Below are 17,500 nucleotides of genomic sequence, written 5' to 3' on the forward strand. Positions count from 1 at the left end.
TCTGTGCCTTACACATGGCTGACAATGTAATTCCCTCTGCAATCTGTTTTTTTGTCATGTCTGACAAATTCACAGAAAGTCACGGAAAGTAACAAATTAATTTGCCCTGGGAGTGATGAAAGGAGAGGTGATAATCTGCGGAATGAACTCAACATGGCAAACATGGAGGGGGGAAAAAAGCACAACATGTGATGTTACTAAATCTCACTCTAGTCTACGGCATTTTGTTTCTATAGCCTGGAAACCAAAACAGGACAGAAAAATGCCCTGAGCAGAATTGGTCTGGGCACTCCTCAGTTTGGATTACATTTCACTCACCCCAGAGTTGCGAGTGACCAATCAGAGCCCTGTATTTGTATTCAAAGTGAGACGGAACGTCGGATTCTGTTTGTATAACCGTCCCTTGGAAATAAATCTTCCACACTGACGTCCCAGACAGTCAGTGATATATTACCCTGGCCCATGCCAGGGTATTAAGTTCCATGCAGCATTGTGAATCCAATGTCAATGTCACTTGACGTGACGAGTGTCAAAGTCAAACATGGCCGCCGAACACGGTTACAGCTGACGCCGTGGTAGAATTGCACGGCTGAGGAGACAGGGAGCAAAGAGCCAAAGCACAGAGCGGAGAAACAGCTGGCGACCTTTGCCAGTTCACAGAACGGCTGCGTTCCGAACAAGGGCGAGGCCCGCCACAGGAGCATCTGACGACGTGTTCTCAGGTGACTGGTAATCCCAGTGGGGAATGTAATATTACGTTCACCACGGTAGTTCCTAGGCATGTAACGATATATCGTATATCGCGATATATCGATATTATATCCCGACGATATGTAGCGATTTATTTAAAAAAAATAAAAAAATAAAAATAATAATAATAATGCTTTTTTTTTTTTTAGGGGGGGCTAGTGTGTGATAAGAAATGTCAGCTGTAATCATATTCCATCATATTCACATGATTTTGGAGAGAAATTAGACAGTAGAGGCCTGGAGAGGGGAGCTATGTGTCTGTGACTGTGCCCAGGTGATGGTCGTTATTGATGCTCATTAATACATCAGGCAATTGTCTTTGCAATGTAGTTAAATAAAAATTGTGAAAAAAGCTTTGGGGGGGGAAGATAAATCATAAAAAATAAAAATAATAGGTCATTTGTCTGGAAAATAATTTTGTTGAAAATATGGTGAGAAATCATATCGTGAACCTCATATCGTGATACGTATCTTATCGTGAGTTGAGTGTATCGTTACATGCCTAGTAGTTCCTCATCGCTACTATACTGTTCAGGGTTCAATGAATTTGTTTAAAAGAGGATTTTCTTATTTACTTAAGCCCTGTCATATAAATCGAAAGTGAAAATAGCTCCCTTGAAAAGAAGTATCACCTTGCATTCTGTTCTCAGGCAACTCTCTCTCTCTCTGTACTCTGTCAGGTAATCCCAGTCGGGACACTATTACATTCACCATGGTAGCTCCCCATTGGTACTACTGTTCAGGGTTCAATTCATGTGTTTAAAAGAGGATTTTCTTATTTACTTAAGACCTGTCGTATCAACAACAAATAAGTACATAGCTCCCTTAAAAGCTAGAGCTGTCGGCCTCAACTGCACTTTTTTCAAGTGCGACCTTGACGCATGCACGATCAGACCAGACTCACTTCACTGACAAGCAGACGCTCAACAGCCTCAGGTTGAGTCAGCCAGAGGACTCTGCATCGTGTTCAGAAGTCTGAATAGCCTAGAACTCTATACTGATTCCCCAGAATTATGATTGAATTCCTGTTCTGTTCTTTGACTATTATGGAAGTGTCTATTTGTACGTCTCAAAATGTTTTGATGAATTGAACATGGTGGACCCTCTTGTAAACACGTGTAATGCTTAATTGGGTCGTCCACTCACAGTTAACAGTCTTTGTATTGGGTTTGTGCTTGAAATGTACTGTAATTCTGCAAACTGTTGTAAATAAATCAATCAATCAAACCCAACAGTGGGTCGGGACCCATTTGTGGGTCGTGGACACATTTTATTTTTATTTTGTTTTCTATACATTTTTGTTTTGAATTATTATTATTTCAAAAGTTTTCCATGAATTTAAACCATGATTTTTTTCAGTAATTTCATTGAGAAATAAAAGAAAAATCTAAGAAATTAGAAGACAAAATGTTAACGTAGTGGTGAAAATAGCCGATCTACAAGCTCACAACATGGCAGGAAGTGACGCGTTGTGTGCTTGTAGATCTGCAAATTTTCACAACTTTTGGGTCCCAGGCAGATCGAGGGAGGGCAGAATCCATTTCTTGCGACCGACTGTCGGTCGTTACGCACCGTCGGCCGGTCTTTTTATAGGTCGGCCGGTCGGTCCGAATGCAATTTTAGCAGCCGACGTATTTCACGTCGGCCGGCCGGTGCGATGGGTCGGCCGGTCAGTGTTTACGTCGGCCGGTCAGTTTTTACGTCGGCCGGTCAGTATTTACGTCGGCCGCTCCGTATTTACGTCGGCCGGTCTGTGTTCACGTCGGCCGGTCCGTATGTGCGTCGGCCGGTCCGTCTTTACGTCGGCCAGTCTGTGTTCACGTCGGCCGATCCGTCATGTGCGTCGGCCGGTCCGTGATTAGGTCTTTCTTCATATATATATTTTTTTCTGCTCTCGTTGCAAAAGATAAGTCCAGTGGAACACTTCTTTTAAGTAACGTATGGCTTCCTTGGTGTAGCGGTCTATGCTCTCGCCTCTCAATGTATTTTTGCATGTGGAAGCTAGTTCGAACCACGCTCGCGGCAGGCAACATTTTATTATATTTTTAAAAAGCAGACAGGCAGGCAGGCAGGCAGGCAGGCAGGCAGGCAGGCAGGCAGACAGACAGACAGACAGAAGAAGTGTTCCACTGGACTTATCTTTTGCAACGAGAGCAGAAAAAAAACATGGAAGATAACCGATATCAAAACGTGATTTACAGCAGGAACTATTAAGTTAGCTATAATAATAATTCATATTCGTAGCACAGCCAGTGGTCACGTGACTTGACACATTTACCCCCGCACGCACGCACGCACCTCCCCTCCCGTATGTCTAACCTCCTATACCTGAGCGGCCCAGGTGAGGAGAGGAGATTTTAAAAAACGGCCATTTAAAATAATAGCCGTATTGAAATAATACATTATTAATTATTTGATAGGCAGGCAGGCAGGCAGGCAGGCAGGCTGTCCGTCTGCCTGTCTGCCTGCCTGCCTGCCTGCCTGGTGTCTGTCTGCCTGTCTGTCTGCCTGCCTGCCTGGTGTCTGTCTGTCTGTCTGTCTGTCTGTCTGTCTGCCTGCCTGCCTGCCTGTCTGCTTTTTTTAAATATAATAAAATGTTGCCTGCCGCGAGCGTGGTTCGAACTAGCTTCCACATGCAAAAATACAACACAGACCGGCCGACGCACCTACGGACCGGCCGACGGTGTTTACCGACAGACGTGCCGGTCGCAAAAACTGGATTCAGCCCTTACTGGGCAGATCTGTCTTCTGGGTCTGGGTTTGGGAATCACTGGTCTAGATCATCATGGGTTCCCAACCACTGGTACTAGTACCACTGGTGGTACTGGAGCCCCCCTCTTGTGGTACACAGAGGAGTCGCCCAAAAAAGGAGAAAAAGACAAAAGTGGAATGAAATATTTATATTAATACAGGTAGTTGCTCTGACCAAGCAATTGGTTGAAATGAGCATGAAAGCACACCTAGCCGAAAGACTTTAGGACAGTTTTAATCACATTAGAAATATACTATAGTATATATATATGGTTGTGCATCAGAGCAGCAGCAAAATGGTCTGATTGTCTGTGAACAAAAACTAAACAATTTAAAGAATAAATCACATTTTCCTCCTGGGTTAATAATAGCTGAATAGGATGGGGCAGGTCTATCTACGCTACCTGTATTTTTTAACATAATTTATTGTAGTGGTACTTGGAGAGCCAGATATTTTCTGTGGTGGTACTTCAGTGTAAAAAGGTTGAAAACCCCTGGTCTAGAGATGCACCTTTCCATGAAAAGGCACACAGCATGAACATTATCACCCGAACCAGAGCCTTAATCACTCCTAGCCCAGGAAAATACCATGTTTGCGACGAATAAAGATTAAAATAATATATATTTTTTGGCTGGTCTGTGAACTGCTTGGCTTATTGACGCTGCAAAAGCCAATTTCCCCCTGGTGGGACAATAAAGCTGAAGCTCAAACCTGGGACAATAACCTCCTGCGGGATGCAGGATTTCTGCCTTAAATATTACTTATTGAACTGGAGAGTATTTTTCTTTTTTAAAGATATATTTTTTGTGGCTTTCGCCTTTTATTTTATTTTTTATAGAGGGATATAGGTATACAGTATAGGCTGACAGGAAATGGTGAGAGAGAGATGGGGGGTGACATGCAATAAAGGCTGTCGGGATCGGGAGTCGAACCCGCGGCACACTGCCAGACTGGATTACCAGCCAAGGTGCGCAGACGGCTACGCCAGCCGCCCGGGCCACTGGAGTGTATTCTGACAGCAAGAATTTACAAAGTGTAACCGGGGCCATTGGGATGGGGGCATTACTCTGGCACATCTCATTATTATTGCAAAACATGAACCCCTTAAGCCCTATAAATATTATAGGTCGGCTATTTGAAAATTGTTAAAAACGTTCAAATTGAGAAGAAACAGCGTACTTTTACTTTTGATACTGCGAGTATATTTTGATTGCAATACTTTTGTACTTTTACTCAAGTAACATAGAAACATTTTGAATACAGGCCTTTTACTTTACTTACTTAATTTCATATTGTGGTATTGCTATACTTTATGGCAACTGAACGAGAACAGGCCCAAAGATCTGTGTACTTCTTCACCCCTAACCCCTAGAACAGGCCCAGACCCCAAAGATCTGTGTACTTCTTCACCCCTAACCCCTAGAACAGGCCCAGACCCCAAAGATCTGTGTACTTCTTCACCCCTAACCCCTAGAACAGGCCCAGACCCCAAAGATCTGTGTATTTCTTCACCCCTAACCCCTAGAACAGGCCCAGACCCCAAAGATCTGTGTACTTCTTCACCCCTAACCCCTAGAACAGGCCCAGACCCCAAAGATCTGTGTACTTCTTTACCCCTAACCCCTAGAACAGGACCAGACCCCAGAGATCTGTGTACTTCTTTACCCCTAACCCCTAGAACAGGCCCAGACCCCAAAGATCACATTTGAAATGTATGGGCGGAGCTTGAGGGGGTTCAGGGGGTGGCAAAAAAAATAAAAATAAATTAAACTTAACTTCTGGCTTCTGACTGTAGTTTGTAATCATCTCTCTTATCATGATATGATGACTCGCTGTATGGCTGTAGTGCATGTGTGTATGTGTGTGAGCTGCTGTACTACCTAAATAACTAATTTTTAGGGGTTAGGGCATTGTAAAAACGCTAAAATAATAAAATAAAGGCTTCGCGTGCGCGTGGGTGTCGTTGGCCGAGCAGTTGTACCCCCAGGCGTCAAGTTCAAGCTCCGTCGATGTGTATACAGTATATGTCTATATTTTTCCACTGATAGAAAAATAAAATGGGATTTTTACTTGAGCCGCCCATGACCCATACACAAATCGATCCGTGACCCATACTACAAACGGGTCCCGACCCGCTGTTTGGGAACCAGCGTCCAAGAAGACTTGACAGTGAATAACAAGAGTTCAATGGCCTTGTCTTCATTCTGGCCTCAGCGCTGATCAATACAGTATAGCCTACCCTCTCCAGAGTCTGCTACACACACAGCTCCACAACACACCACAGTACGTAGCCTAGCTGCCTATCCCCTCTCCAGAGTCTGCTACACACACAGCTCCACAACACACCACAGTATGTAGCCTATCCCCTCTCCAGAGTCTGCTACACACACAGCTCCACAACACACCACAGTACGTAGCCTAGCTGCCTATCCCCTCTCCAGAGTCTGCTACACACACAGCTCCACAACACACCACAGTACGTAGCCTAGCTGCCTATACCCTCTCCAGAGTCTGCTACACACACAGCTCCCCAACACACCACAGTATGTAGCCTATCCCCTCTCCAGAGTCTGCTACACACACAGCTCCACAACACACCACAGTACGTAGCCTAGCTGCCTATCCCCTCTCCAGAGTCTGCTACACACACAGCTCCACAACACACCACAGTACGTAGCCTAGCTGCCTATCCCCTCTCCAGAGTCTGCTACACACACAGCTCCCCAACACACCTCCACACATGTGTTACTGAATCCACAGCAACTATATGGTGTAGTGACCTTAGCATTTGGACCACGGCGGCAACGGCTGACCGCCATGACACAGGCTCCATTACCCACCCTCGGAATTATTCCCTCTGACTGACTGCTCCTATAGTTCGGTTGCATAGATTCACTTAGGGACACTTATAGGCTTTCATTACACAGGGATTCTCCATCGACTGTGATGGAGGGTCAGAGAGCCATGTAGCCGACTGTACACCCCCCTCGCCCCCCCCCCCCCCCCTCCCACTGTGAGAGCTGTCAGGGGAAAGATTAAGATACAGGAATAACGACATGAGTAAAAGCCTGATAGAAAGGGAAAGAGAGGGAGGAAAGAGGGGCAAAAATGAGAGAGAGAGATAGAGATCTCTGTTTCAAAGGTACAATGTTTGCAGTGCAACTCTTCTGTCACCACTAGGAGGCGCTCTGATCTTTGGGCCTACCTGTATGTACAGCCAAGGTCATACGGTAATAACAATCCTCCATGTCTCTAAAGCCTAGCATTAGTGTTCTGCTAGCCGGACAGGACCATGATGTAGGGGGATGAAGCCTCTGCCTGAACCCATTTAGAACAGGACAGGACCATGATGTAGGGGGATGAAGCCTCTGCCTGAACCCATTTAGAACAGGACAGGACCATGATGTAGGGGGATGAAGCCTCGGCCTGAACCCATTTAGAACAGGACAGGACCATGATGTAGGGGGATGAAGCCTCTGCCTGAACCCATTTAGAACAGGACCATGATGTAGGGGGATGAAGCCTCGGCCTGAACCCATTTAGAACAGGACAGGACCATGATGTAGGGGGATGAAGCCTCTGCCTGAACCCATTTAGAACAGGACCATGATGTAGGGGGATGAAGCCTCGGCCTGAACCCATTTAGAACAGGACAGGACCATGATGTAGGGGGATGAAGCCTCTGCCTGAACCCATTTAGAACAGGACCATGATGTAGGGGGATGAAGCCTCGGCCTGAACCCATTTAGAACGGAGACCAGATTCTACTAATCTCTGACAAATCATGACAGATTTCTGACAAACCCATGTTTCTATGTCAGTGGTTCTCAAACTATTCCATTTCAAGGACCGCAAAAATTATATGTAATATATTTAAAATATTTGAGTTAAAAACGCTCTGAAAGAATATAAAGATTTGCGCCTCATTTTCACGATTTTTCAAAAATAGCAGATCTACAAGCTTTAGCTTTAGATTTACAAGCTCTGAGTGTAGATCGGCTATTTTCGCTATATGACAGTAATATGCGATGTGGCTCTCTGGAGTGAGTGTGGAGATATAGTGACCCTCTCCATCGTCAAAGTTGCCCACCACTGCTTAACCCATTCTGAACGGGAACCCATTTTGGTGTTAGCATCATGTTACGCTTTATCTATTGAAAAATAGAAGATCTACGTATGTGTGTCAGTGTGTACTGTGCATATACAGTATATACTTGCATACACAAATACTGCAGATATGCTGCATCTTAGCAGTTTCTAGAATTACATGCATCTTTATGCTTGGAGTATGATGTGATATTCTTTTTTACAGTACATGCGTGCGTGCGTGCGTGCGTGCGTGCGTGCGTGCGTGCGTGCATGTGCAGGAGTGAGAGTGAGTTGAAAGAGTTCAACTGCAATGGAAGTTATTAATTTTCCCGGGAGCGCGTTGCTCACTAAACATGTCCAAATGATGCAATCATCTTTGATTTTAGAGTGCATGTTTGTGTGCGTGCTGTTGTTCCCTAAGTAAGTTATTCCAAAGAGTTATTATCTTTCTGAAGACCTTTGTAAACAAGAGTCCCATACTGTATTGTTTTTGATGATGCAAAATCCTCAGCATATCTGAAACATCGAGCAATGAATAACAGCACACTCCCAAACTGTGTGTGTGCGTGTGCGCGCACGTGTGTGTGTGTGTGTTTGCGTGTGTGTGTGCGTGCGTGTGCGTGTGTGCTATCCTGAAGCACTTGTTGTAGAGTTTTTTCAAGTTTGCACATCCACTATTGTTTGTGTTCAAGAATTTCTTGTAAAATGTGAATGCAAATACATATGTTAAATGTGGGTGTGCCTGCGTCTGTGAGTGTGCCTGCCTGTCTGTGTGTGTGTGTGTGTGTGTGTGTGTGTGTGTGTGTGTGTGTGTGTGTGTGTGTGTGTGTGTGTGTGTGTGTGTGTGTGTGTGTGTGTGTGTGTGTGTGTGCGTGCGTGCGTGCGTGCGTGCGTGCGTGCGTGCGTGCGTGCGTGCGTGTGTGTGTGTGTGTGTGTGTGCGCGTGTGTCTCACCAGTTTGTGCTTGGTGTTCTGTTTGGGCTGTTCTAGGCAGTTTGTCTGTGTGGAGGAGGAGGAGGTGCCATGTGTATCCTTAACCCATTTTAGGTGGGAACCCCTTTTGGTGTTAGCATCATGTTATGCTTTAGCTATTGAAAAATAGCAGATCTACAAGCTCATAGGTCTACGAGCTTGTAGGTCTGCTATTTTTGAAAAATCGAAGAACCATTGACATAGAAACATGGCTTTTTCAGAAAACTGTCAGGATGTAGAAGACATTTTTAGAATCTTACGTCAAAATGGGTTAAAGGGACACTTACAAATTATGTTAATGACGTTTAGAAGCTTTAGAACACTTTCCCGGGGGTCTTTATGTGTGTAATATGTGGTTTTAGATATTTTAGATTGTAGCAGTGAGCCCAGTGTCTCTGATGTCATGGACACTGGTCTCACTTCCTTCCTGGACTACAATTCCCAAAATACTTTGGTGCACTGCTCCTCCTTGTGGATAGGGGGGGGTCTGTCTTACTGAGTACACATGTAGTCCAGGAAGTAAGTGATCCCAGTGTCCATGACATCAGAGACACTGGGCTCACTGATACAATCTAAAATATCTAAAACCACATATTACACACAAAGACCCCCAGCTCCTAAATGTCATCAACATATATTTTTTTGCAAAAAGGGTGGAGTGTCCCTTTAAGTGAACATGAACTGTCAACCCCGTCATATTTGTTTCCTTGTGAAAATTAATTGTAATTTGTGGATTAAAATATAGAAATTGAAATGTGTGTGCGCATGTGTGTGTGTGCGCGCCGCGCGTGTATGCGTGAGTATGTGTGAGCGTGCGTGCGTGCGTGCGTTTGGGCCTCACCAGCGTGTGTCTCACCAGTTTGTGCTTGGCGTCGGTGACGTGCGTCTCCTCGTAGCTGTCGTCGTGCGCCGTCCAGCTGTAGGACACCAGGAAGTGCAGGATGGGCGGGTGGTAGGTGACCTCGGGGCGCGCCCAGCGCACCACCAGCGCACTGCTGTTCACGTGCTGCACCTTCATGTTGAACGGAGCGCTGCTGCACACTGCAGGGGGGGGGGGGGAGGGGGGGAGGAGGAGGGAGGAGGATAGAAGGACAGAGGAGAGGAGAGGAGGGAGGGAGTAGAGAGGAACGGAGGGAGAGAAATGGAACGTTAGAGATCGGGTAATCGGATGCGGGAGAGAGAGATTTGATTTGAACCCATTCTGACCTGAGATCAGATTCATACGAGGTTTCCACCGCACACACTGGTCTGATTAACCCATTCTGACCCGAGATCAGATTTAAAAAAATGTCAGTCGTTCTTCGATTTTTTTTAAATAGCAGACCTACAAGCTCGTAGCGCGCCACTCGGTGGCGCGCTATGAGCTTGTAGATCTGCTATTTTTCAATAGCTAAAGCATAACATGATGCTAACACCAAAATGGGTTCCCCGTTCAGAATGGGTTAAAAGGTCCTTTATTGCGCACTGCCGGGGTGATACGGGTCAAAACAGGATCTTAACTATACATGCCAGTCTTATTATTCGGAAAAATAAAAAAGGAATTCACAGGAACGACACCGTCCTTTGAAGAAAAGATCAAAAGGTGAAGAGCAGTTCGTCATCGCCCATCACTAATAATAATAATAATAATAATCTTTATTGTCCCGAAGGATATTTGTCTTCACAATCTGTTCAACACCCACATCAAAAACAACACAGAGCACATAACACCAAGACAATACAAAAAAAACAAAAACAAAACATGAGGTCCCCACTGTGTACAGAACCATCCTATCGGCGGGGCAGTTTGTTTAATGCCGCGATGGCTGAGGGGACAAAACTCCTACTGAAACGGACCTTTTTCCATGGCAAGGTTCTGTATCTTTGTCCAGATGAGGTTAAAGAAGCGATACAGAGCACAACACTCCCCCTATTGCCCATTTTGTATTGAAGCCCTCCAGTGCAGGAGAGAGAGAGAGAGAGAGAGAGAGAGAGAGAGAGAGAGAGAGAGAGAGAGAGAGAGAGAGAGACAGAGAGAGAGAGAGAGAGAGAGAGAATGTAATGAGAAAATGATATTTGCTAGCTCTGTAGTCCCTGTACACTTCATAATCTCAAATAACAGGACGAGAGACTGAGGGAGAGAAAGAGAATGAGAGCGAAAGCGAGGAAAAGCGGAGAATTAAAATTAGGGGGAGAAAGGTGGAGAGTGAGAGATTTGATTTGAGAGAGAGTAAGAGTGTGTGTGTGTGTGTGTGTGTGTGTGTGTGTGTGTGTGTGTGTGTGTGTGTGTGTGTGTGTGTGTGTGTGTGAGAGAGAGAGAGAGAAAGAAGAGAGAGAGAGAGAGAGAGAGAGAGAGAGAGAGAGAGAGAGAGAATTTTAGGAGAGGGACCTGCAGCACACCTGGCTGCACAGTATGTGACTGCATGTCACACAATGAGGGACAAATAAAAAACAACACTAAATGTGACCATTATCTTGACACACACACACACACACACACACACACACACACACACACACACACACACACACACACACACACACACACACACACACACACACACACACACACACACACACACACACACACACACCACGGACACTTTAATACTGTACATTTTGATCATTTGCATAATTGTTTTGTGCAAGTTATATTTGTACGTTTGATATTGTTTTCCGTTATATTTTTATTTTATATAATCTTTTGCTGCATTGTATGCTTTGGCAATACTGCAGTTATTACATTCATGCCAATAAAGCTAATTTAATTGAAAATTGAAATTGAGAGAGAGCGAGAGAGAGAGAGGAAGCAGACCGAAGACGTGGTAGAAGATCGTGAGTTGTATTCATGGTGTGTTATTAATATTGCTGTGAGACAGTCTGACTCATGCAGCTGGCTCTCTCTCTCTATCTCTGTCTCTATCTCTCTCGCACACACGCACGCACTCGCACGCACGCACGCACGCACACGCACACGCACAGACCTGTCAGAGAGGTTGATACAATTTAGCCTTGAATGAACTGTGTCACATAGATTTAGTGACTGTATCAGTGAGTCCAGGATGTCAAACTGTGTATCTGCAGTGCATGCCTCTCTGTGGTTGTTGGTGTTTTGTTTCCCCTCGGTGTTGATTTACATGCTCAACTTGACCAAATTGTGCCTTTTTAACTAAAACAATAATATATATATACGTCTTTTGCATTCACTTCACTGGCTTCCAGTTGCTGCCCACAACCAGTAGAAGTGATGAAAAGGCTATGGACATGGGCAGGGCACCTCATGACGTCATACGGTATAACTAAGCCTTACTGCAGCTCATCAGCTAACTCAGGAAGCCTGTCCTTCTTCCCTTCCCTATAACACCCGGGCCTATATGCTCCACACGTCCTAGAATCTTTTCCCTCGTGGTTTGGTTTTCAAGCTGTATACTGGATTAAACTCACTCCTCGCAGTCAGAACTGCACTCCTCACTTTCCGCCTCAGTCTGAAAACTCCACCTCTTCAGACTCCACCTCACCCCCGTGCACTCCGTGTATCCCTTCTTGTCATGTTTATTTAAAGATGCTAGCATACAAATCTATGTTGCTACGTGTTCACATTTTGTTCCGTGCCTCATGATGCACTGCATCCTTCTCTTATGTGACTATGCTGTCGTGTGTTGATGAGGGCTCAAGCTTGATTTCAAAGTAGATTTTTAACCCATTCTGACCCGAGATCAGATTCTAAAAAATGTCTTCTACATCCTGACAGCTTTCTGAAAAAGCTATGTTTAGATTTTTCAAAAATAGCAGACCTACAAGCTCGCTATGAGCTTGTAGATCTGCTATTTTTCAATAGCTAAAGCATAGCATGAGGCTAACACCAAAATGGGTTAAGTTGCTCCGGATAAAAGCGTCTGCTATATGTCTGAATTTTTTATTGTTGTCTTTGCACTCTACTCATGTGTTTATTTACTCTGTGGATTGTTGACCCATCGGGTTTAATTCATGCCTTTGGTTTTGCATCTTGCATTTGTAAATCGCTCTGGATGAAATCATCCCAACATTATCTTAATAATAATAAGAATTATGTCATTATAGGCCAGAGCGTATATCTGAAATGGTATACAGCAGCGTATTGGTTCTCTGGCCAGCTTAACCCATTCTGACCTGAGATCAGATTCATACGAGGTTTCCACTGGACACACACTGGTCTGATTAACCCATTCTGACCTGAGATCAGATTAAAAAAATGTCAGTCGTTCTTCGATTTTTCAAAAATAGCAGACCTACAAGCACGTAGCGTGCCTCTCGGTGGCGCGCTACGAGCTTGTAGATCTGCTATTTTTCAATAGCTAAAGCATAACATGATGCTAACACCAAAAGGGGTTCCCGTTCAGAAGTTTACTTCTTTGACCAAGACATGGACTTTTAAATACACATGAAGAAAGTTGTCCTATCCTGTTTATTTCAACTAAGAAACATTTCCAACTATATCCTGATCAAACCAGTTTTGGAGATATGGCTTATAGAGTAATGTCTTGCAGAGAAACAGCCAGTTGAGAAAAGAGGCTTGAAAGGTTCACTTCTGTGGTCTCTAACATTACACCTATAGCTACATGTTTAAGCATTTATTTCATATTTATGTCGATTTCAGCTCTGACACTTAATTCAGACATGCTCTAGTACGTGAAGAGTCTGCCTGTGCTATTAACTCATTTTGGGGAAAAAATAAGAAAAAAAAAGTTTTTCTCCTCTGGTGAAAAGCTGGAATTTGCGCGATGGCAGTCTCTCAGTTAAATCTGGTCACATTCATGTTATTGTTTCCTAATTCCTATTATCTCGATTAGGCTACTGTAACTCACGGCTCAGCAGCCTGCGTCGCTGCCCCGTGTCTCAGGCAGCTCCAGTTGGAACAAAATATGGCTACCAGACTTTTTGCTGTTATTACCACTTGATGGCTATGAGCTTGTAGATCTGCTATTTTTCAATAGCTAAATTTTTTAATCCACTGTCAGTGTTTTTCAGTGCATGGCGATTGGAGGGTGGAGTGAAGGTGGGAGGAGTGGCTTAGTGTCTCATGTCTCCATCAGCCAGCAGCCAGCATAAAAGCCTGAGATGAACACCACTTCAAGTCCTTTTGCCATCCGTCACCGTCCTGTGCTGATCAGCACAGGGGAAAATAAATAAAAATGGTAAATTGTGCATTTACATAGCGCCTTTATCCAAGGCGCTTTACATAGATCGTGCATTCATACACCGATTGCGGTGGAAGCCATGCAAGGTGCACCAACCAGCACATCAGGAGCAATTTGGGGTTCAGTGTCTTTGCCCAAGGACACTTCGACATGTAGACAGAAGGAGCTGGGATTCGAACCACCGACCCATGGATCATTGGACGACCTGCTCTACCTCTTGAGCCATAGTCTTGCATTACACTAGTGCTTGCTGCATTACACTATTATGGCTACCCAATGACAGCAGAAAAATAAATCACAAAGTGCTATAAAATGATATGGCCCCAAGTTACATTATCAGATTATTTTGTGCCCACATGACAATGTGAGATCGCTCAGGTCTTCTGATAAACTTTCCCCAAATTAATAGGCAAAACAATTGTGTTTGGAATGATCTATGGAATCACTGTCCCCCCGACAATAAAATGAAAATGAAGTCAGTTTATTCTTAAAACAAACTCACCGGTTTCACGTTGTCTTATAATGTGTTTGCCTTCTATGCAGTTTTTAAATGAACCACCACCCCAAATCTTTCAAATCAGCTATAACAGCCCACTTCACGCACGCACGCACTCACACAAACACACACAAACTGTAAAATATGCACTCACACAGATATGAATGCGCACGCACGCATGTGCATGCAGTACGTTGCACGCAAGCACACAATACATGCATGCATACATCTCTCTTTCTCTGAGAGACCAAGTTTGTCCAAAGGCTCACATAATACAACTGTAATTGCACACCAAGATAACATTGCAGCCTCCATAATGTTCTTTGTAAATACAAGAGAATTTAAGACAGGGCAGTGTCTTCTTCTGACCACTAGGTGTCTCTGTTTGACCAGTACTCCTCTCGGCAGGAGAAGCAGGGCTCTATGTTGAATGGCTGTCCCGTTGCCATGGTACTTGTTCCACCAACCAGCTGCACTTCCACATACTTTGGAGTATATATGGACATGTAAATGCAGACATGTCATGCAGCACCGGAAACACACACGCACACTCGCGCACGCACACACACACACACACACACACACACACACACACACACACACACACACACACACACACACACACACACACACACACACACACACACACACACACACACACACACAGAGAGAGAGAGCGAGCGTGTGTCACAATAGACACTGAATCACTTTGATATACAGACATTATGTGCATACACATGTGTGTGCACTAAATAGCATAACGCCAACATGGCTTGGCAGACAGATATATATACACTACACTAACACAGGTACACACTGTGTGTGCTATTATAGAAAAGGGATTGAACACCAGAATGACAGGAATGCCCGTCTGTACATCCTGGCTCTCTTTTTGCCCGCTCTTCCACATAGCCTGTCACAGCGTATTGATTATGTATGTATGGAGCAGGAAAGGAAAGCAAAGCAAAGCGCCGCGCGGACACTTGTAACTCCATTTTTACACCTACTATTATTGATTTGCAGATTTCACGACGCCAAGGGTGTCCTCCTTCATCAGATAAAAGTTATGTGGCGCACATCCACAACCTGCAGGCAGTACATGTGCAAATGATGTTCCGCGCGTTATTGGGAGCTATTTGATTTAACATAATGCCCTAGTTATGTTGATTCCAGTTGTTTGGAGCGATATTGATGTAGCAGGCTCAAAAATCGATCGAAGCAAGATCTAAGATGGAGGTATTTGTAGGCCTATTTTGTTGCCCTGGTTAGCTGATGCAACTCTGACGTGTGCTGCCTCAACTCACCTGCTCCATTTGAACTTGGGAAATCTGCTACTGGTTCGAGTGACTAGAAGTTAACGATAAAAGCAAGGAATTCAGAGCAATATTTATTCGATTTGCAGTTGAATAAGTGATGCTATAGCAGCATCTGCCGGTTGTCAAACACCAATTCACTGCTACAGTAAGTAGGTGTAGCAGACTGTTAATTACAGGAATAGACTAAGCAATGAAGATAATTGTTTTGCTCTATCTTTATAATTATTGTAAGCTCTGTTCTGTTCTGGAATTTGGCAACAAAATGAACAAAAAGTCCCCTCTTGGCCTCTGCCCTGTGTCTACCTCATCTGTTCCAATCAAGGGAGCATGTGGCAACTGGCAGTCAGGTATTTAAAGTAAGCCATGGTGTTTTCAGTTTCATCTGATTTGTGTAATTTAGTAATGATGATTCTAATTGTCTCACAGACTAGACTATAAATCATCAAAACCAGAACTGTGTCTGTCTCTGAGCTGCCAACCCTCTTGCGTGATATGATCTTTTCGGATTTGCATTTTCGCGTTTGTGTTTATGTAAACGTGAGCCTGATGAATTTGCAGCGCACTGCGTTGCTGTACTGCTTTGCGTGTTAATTCTCAATAACCTTGAGCCTCGCGTACTGAGCCTAACGTGTTTTCTGTTGATATTCATACGATGTTTATTCATGACATCCTATTATGCAAATATGAAAGGTAATATGATGGTGATGAACATGCTTTGATTGAGAATAGGCTCACGCACAAAATTGATTAGCGTGCTCATAAATAGCTACAGTGGAGGTTTTCTTTTTTGTAATCACATCCTCAAGTGTGGACCCATGTGGCTCAGCATTACTAAAGCCATTAGTCACACTCACACACACGCGCACACGCACACACACACACGCACACACACACTATACATATACAGACAGACACACATGATGTGGCTGACAGACTTTGCAGCAAGAGAGTGCATCTAACAGAGTGTACTGCGACAGGGGTGGGCAACTTTGATGATGTAGAGGGCCACTATGTCCCCACACTCACACCAGAGGGCCACACTCACACCAGAGGGCCACACTCACACCAGAGGGCCACACTCACACCAGAGGGCCACACTCACACCAGAGGGCCACACTCACACCAGAGGGCCACACTCACACCAGAGGGCCACACTCACACCAGAGGGCCACATTATTGCATATACGGTCGGGCGGAAACCTCTTATCTCTGTATTTTAACTTTATTTTGTAATTAATGCTTTACTTAGTAGTAAAGTAGCAAAAAAGTGAAGTACTATTATTGAATTATGTTCAACTTTATGAACTTAAATACAAATATATTGGACATGAAAAAAAGACAATACAGTTTTAATACTATAGTCATTAAGCTACTAATATAGACTGAAGTAATTAAAGCGGGTCATGTTGCATGTTTGGAACTGTAACAGCTGAAATCAATAAGTGAAAGTGGGGGCCGCATGTGGCCCCCATGCCGCCAGTTGCCCATGTATGTACTACAGTACTCACTTTACAGTATATACAGTATGGGCCATTCTACCGAATTGGTTCAAATTCAGAGTTGGAAATTGTGTGAAATTTGTATGCTATTTTGGAAAAACTATATTTTGGAAAAACTAATAGTTGCACCAAATCTAAGGGGCACATATTTAGTAAAGGCACACTCAATTATCATATTGTATTTTAATAATTTATTTATCACTACCGAAACGTAGACTTTTACCTTCGAATAAAGATACTTATTGTTTTTTGTACTGATGGATGGATAGAAACATCACATTTAGCAGAACAACCCAAATAGTTTATAATTTATGAGAAATGATGTGTTTCAGAATGATGTGTTTGAAATGTAGGGAGGTTGGGACAGCCACCTTCCAATCAGGGGGGCAGTCAGACAGATATTTTGTGAAGCCACTAAGGAAATCGGGACTTTGTGATATAATGGCCTGTTGTGGCGCTGTCATTGGGCCC

At 44.0% G+C, this 17,500-nt stretch overlaps 1 protein-coding gene across 1 annotated transcript in view; it reads right to left on the reverse strand.

Annotated features, from left to right (window-relative positions):
* LOC310862978 (receptor-type tyrosine-protein phosphatase gamma-like) overlaps positions 1 to 17,500 on the reverse strand; it is a gene marked incomplete at its 3' end in the record, with an annotated part of 434,985 nt that overhangs the window by 60,711 nt on the left and 356,774 nt on the right. Inside the window, 1 exon segment of the mRNA XM_083771100.1 lies at positions 9,419 to 9,603. Within this exon segment, the coding sequence (XP_083627226.1) occupies positions 9,419 to 9,603 (185 nt within the window).

The sequence above is a fragment of the Protomyctophum parallelum genome, assembly GCF_964188405.1.
Source record: "Protomyctophum parallelum genome assembly, chromosome: 8".
NCBI lineage: Eukaryota > Metazoa > Chordata > Actinopteri > Myctophiformes > Myctophidae > Protomyctophum > Protomyctophum parallelum.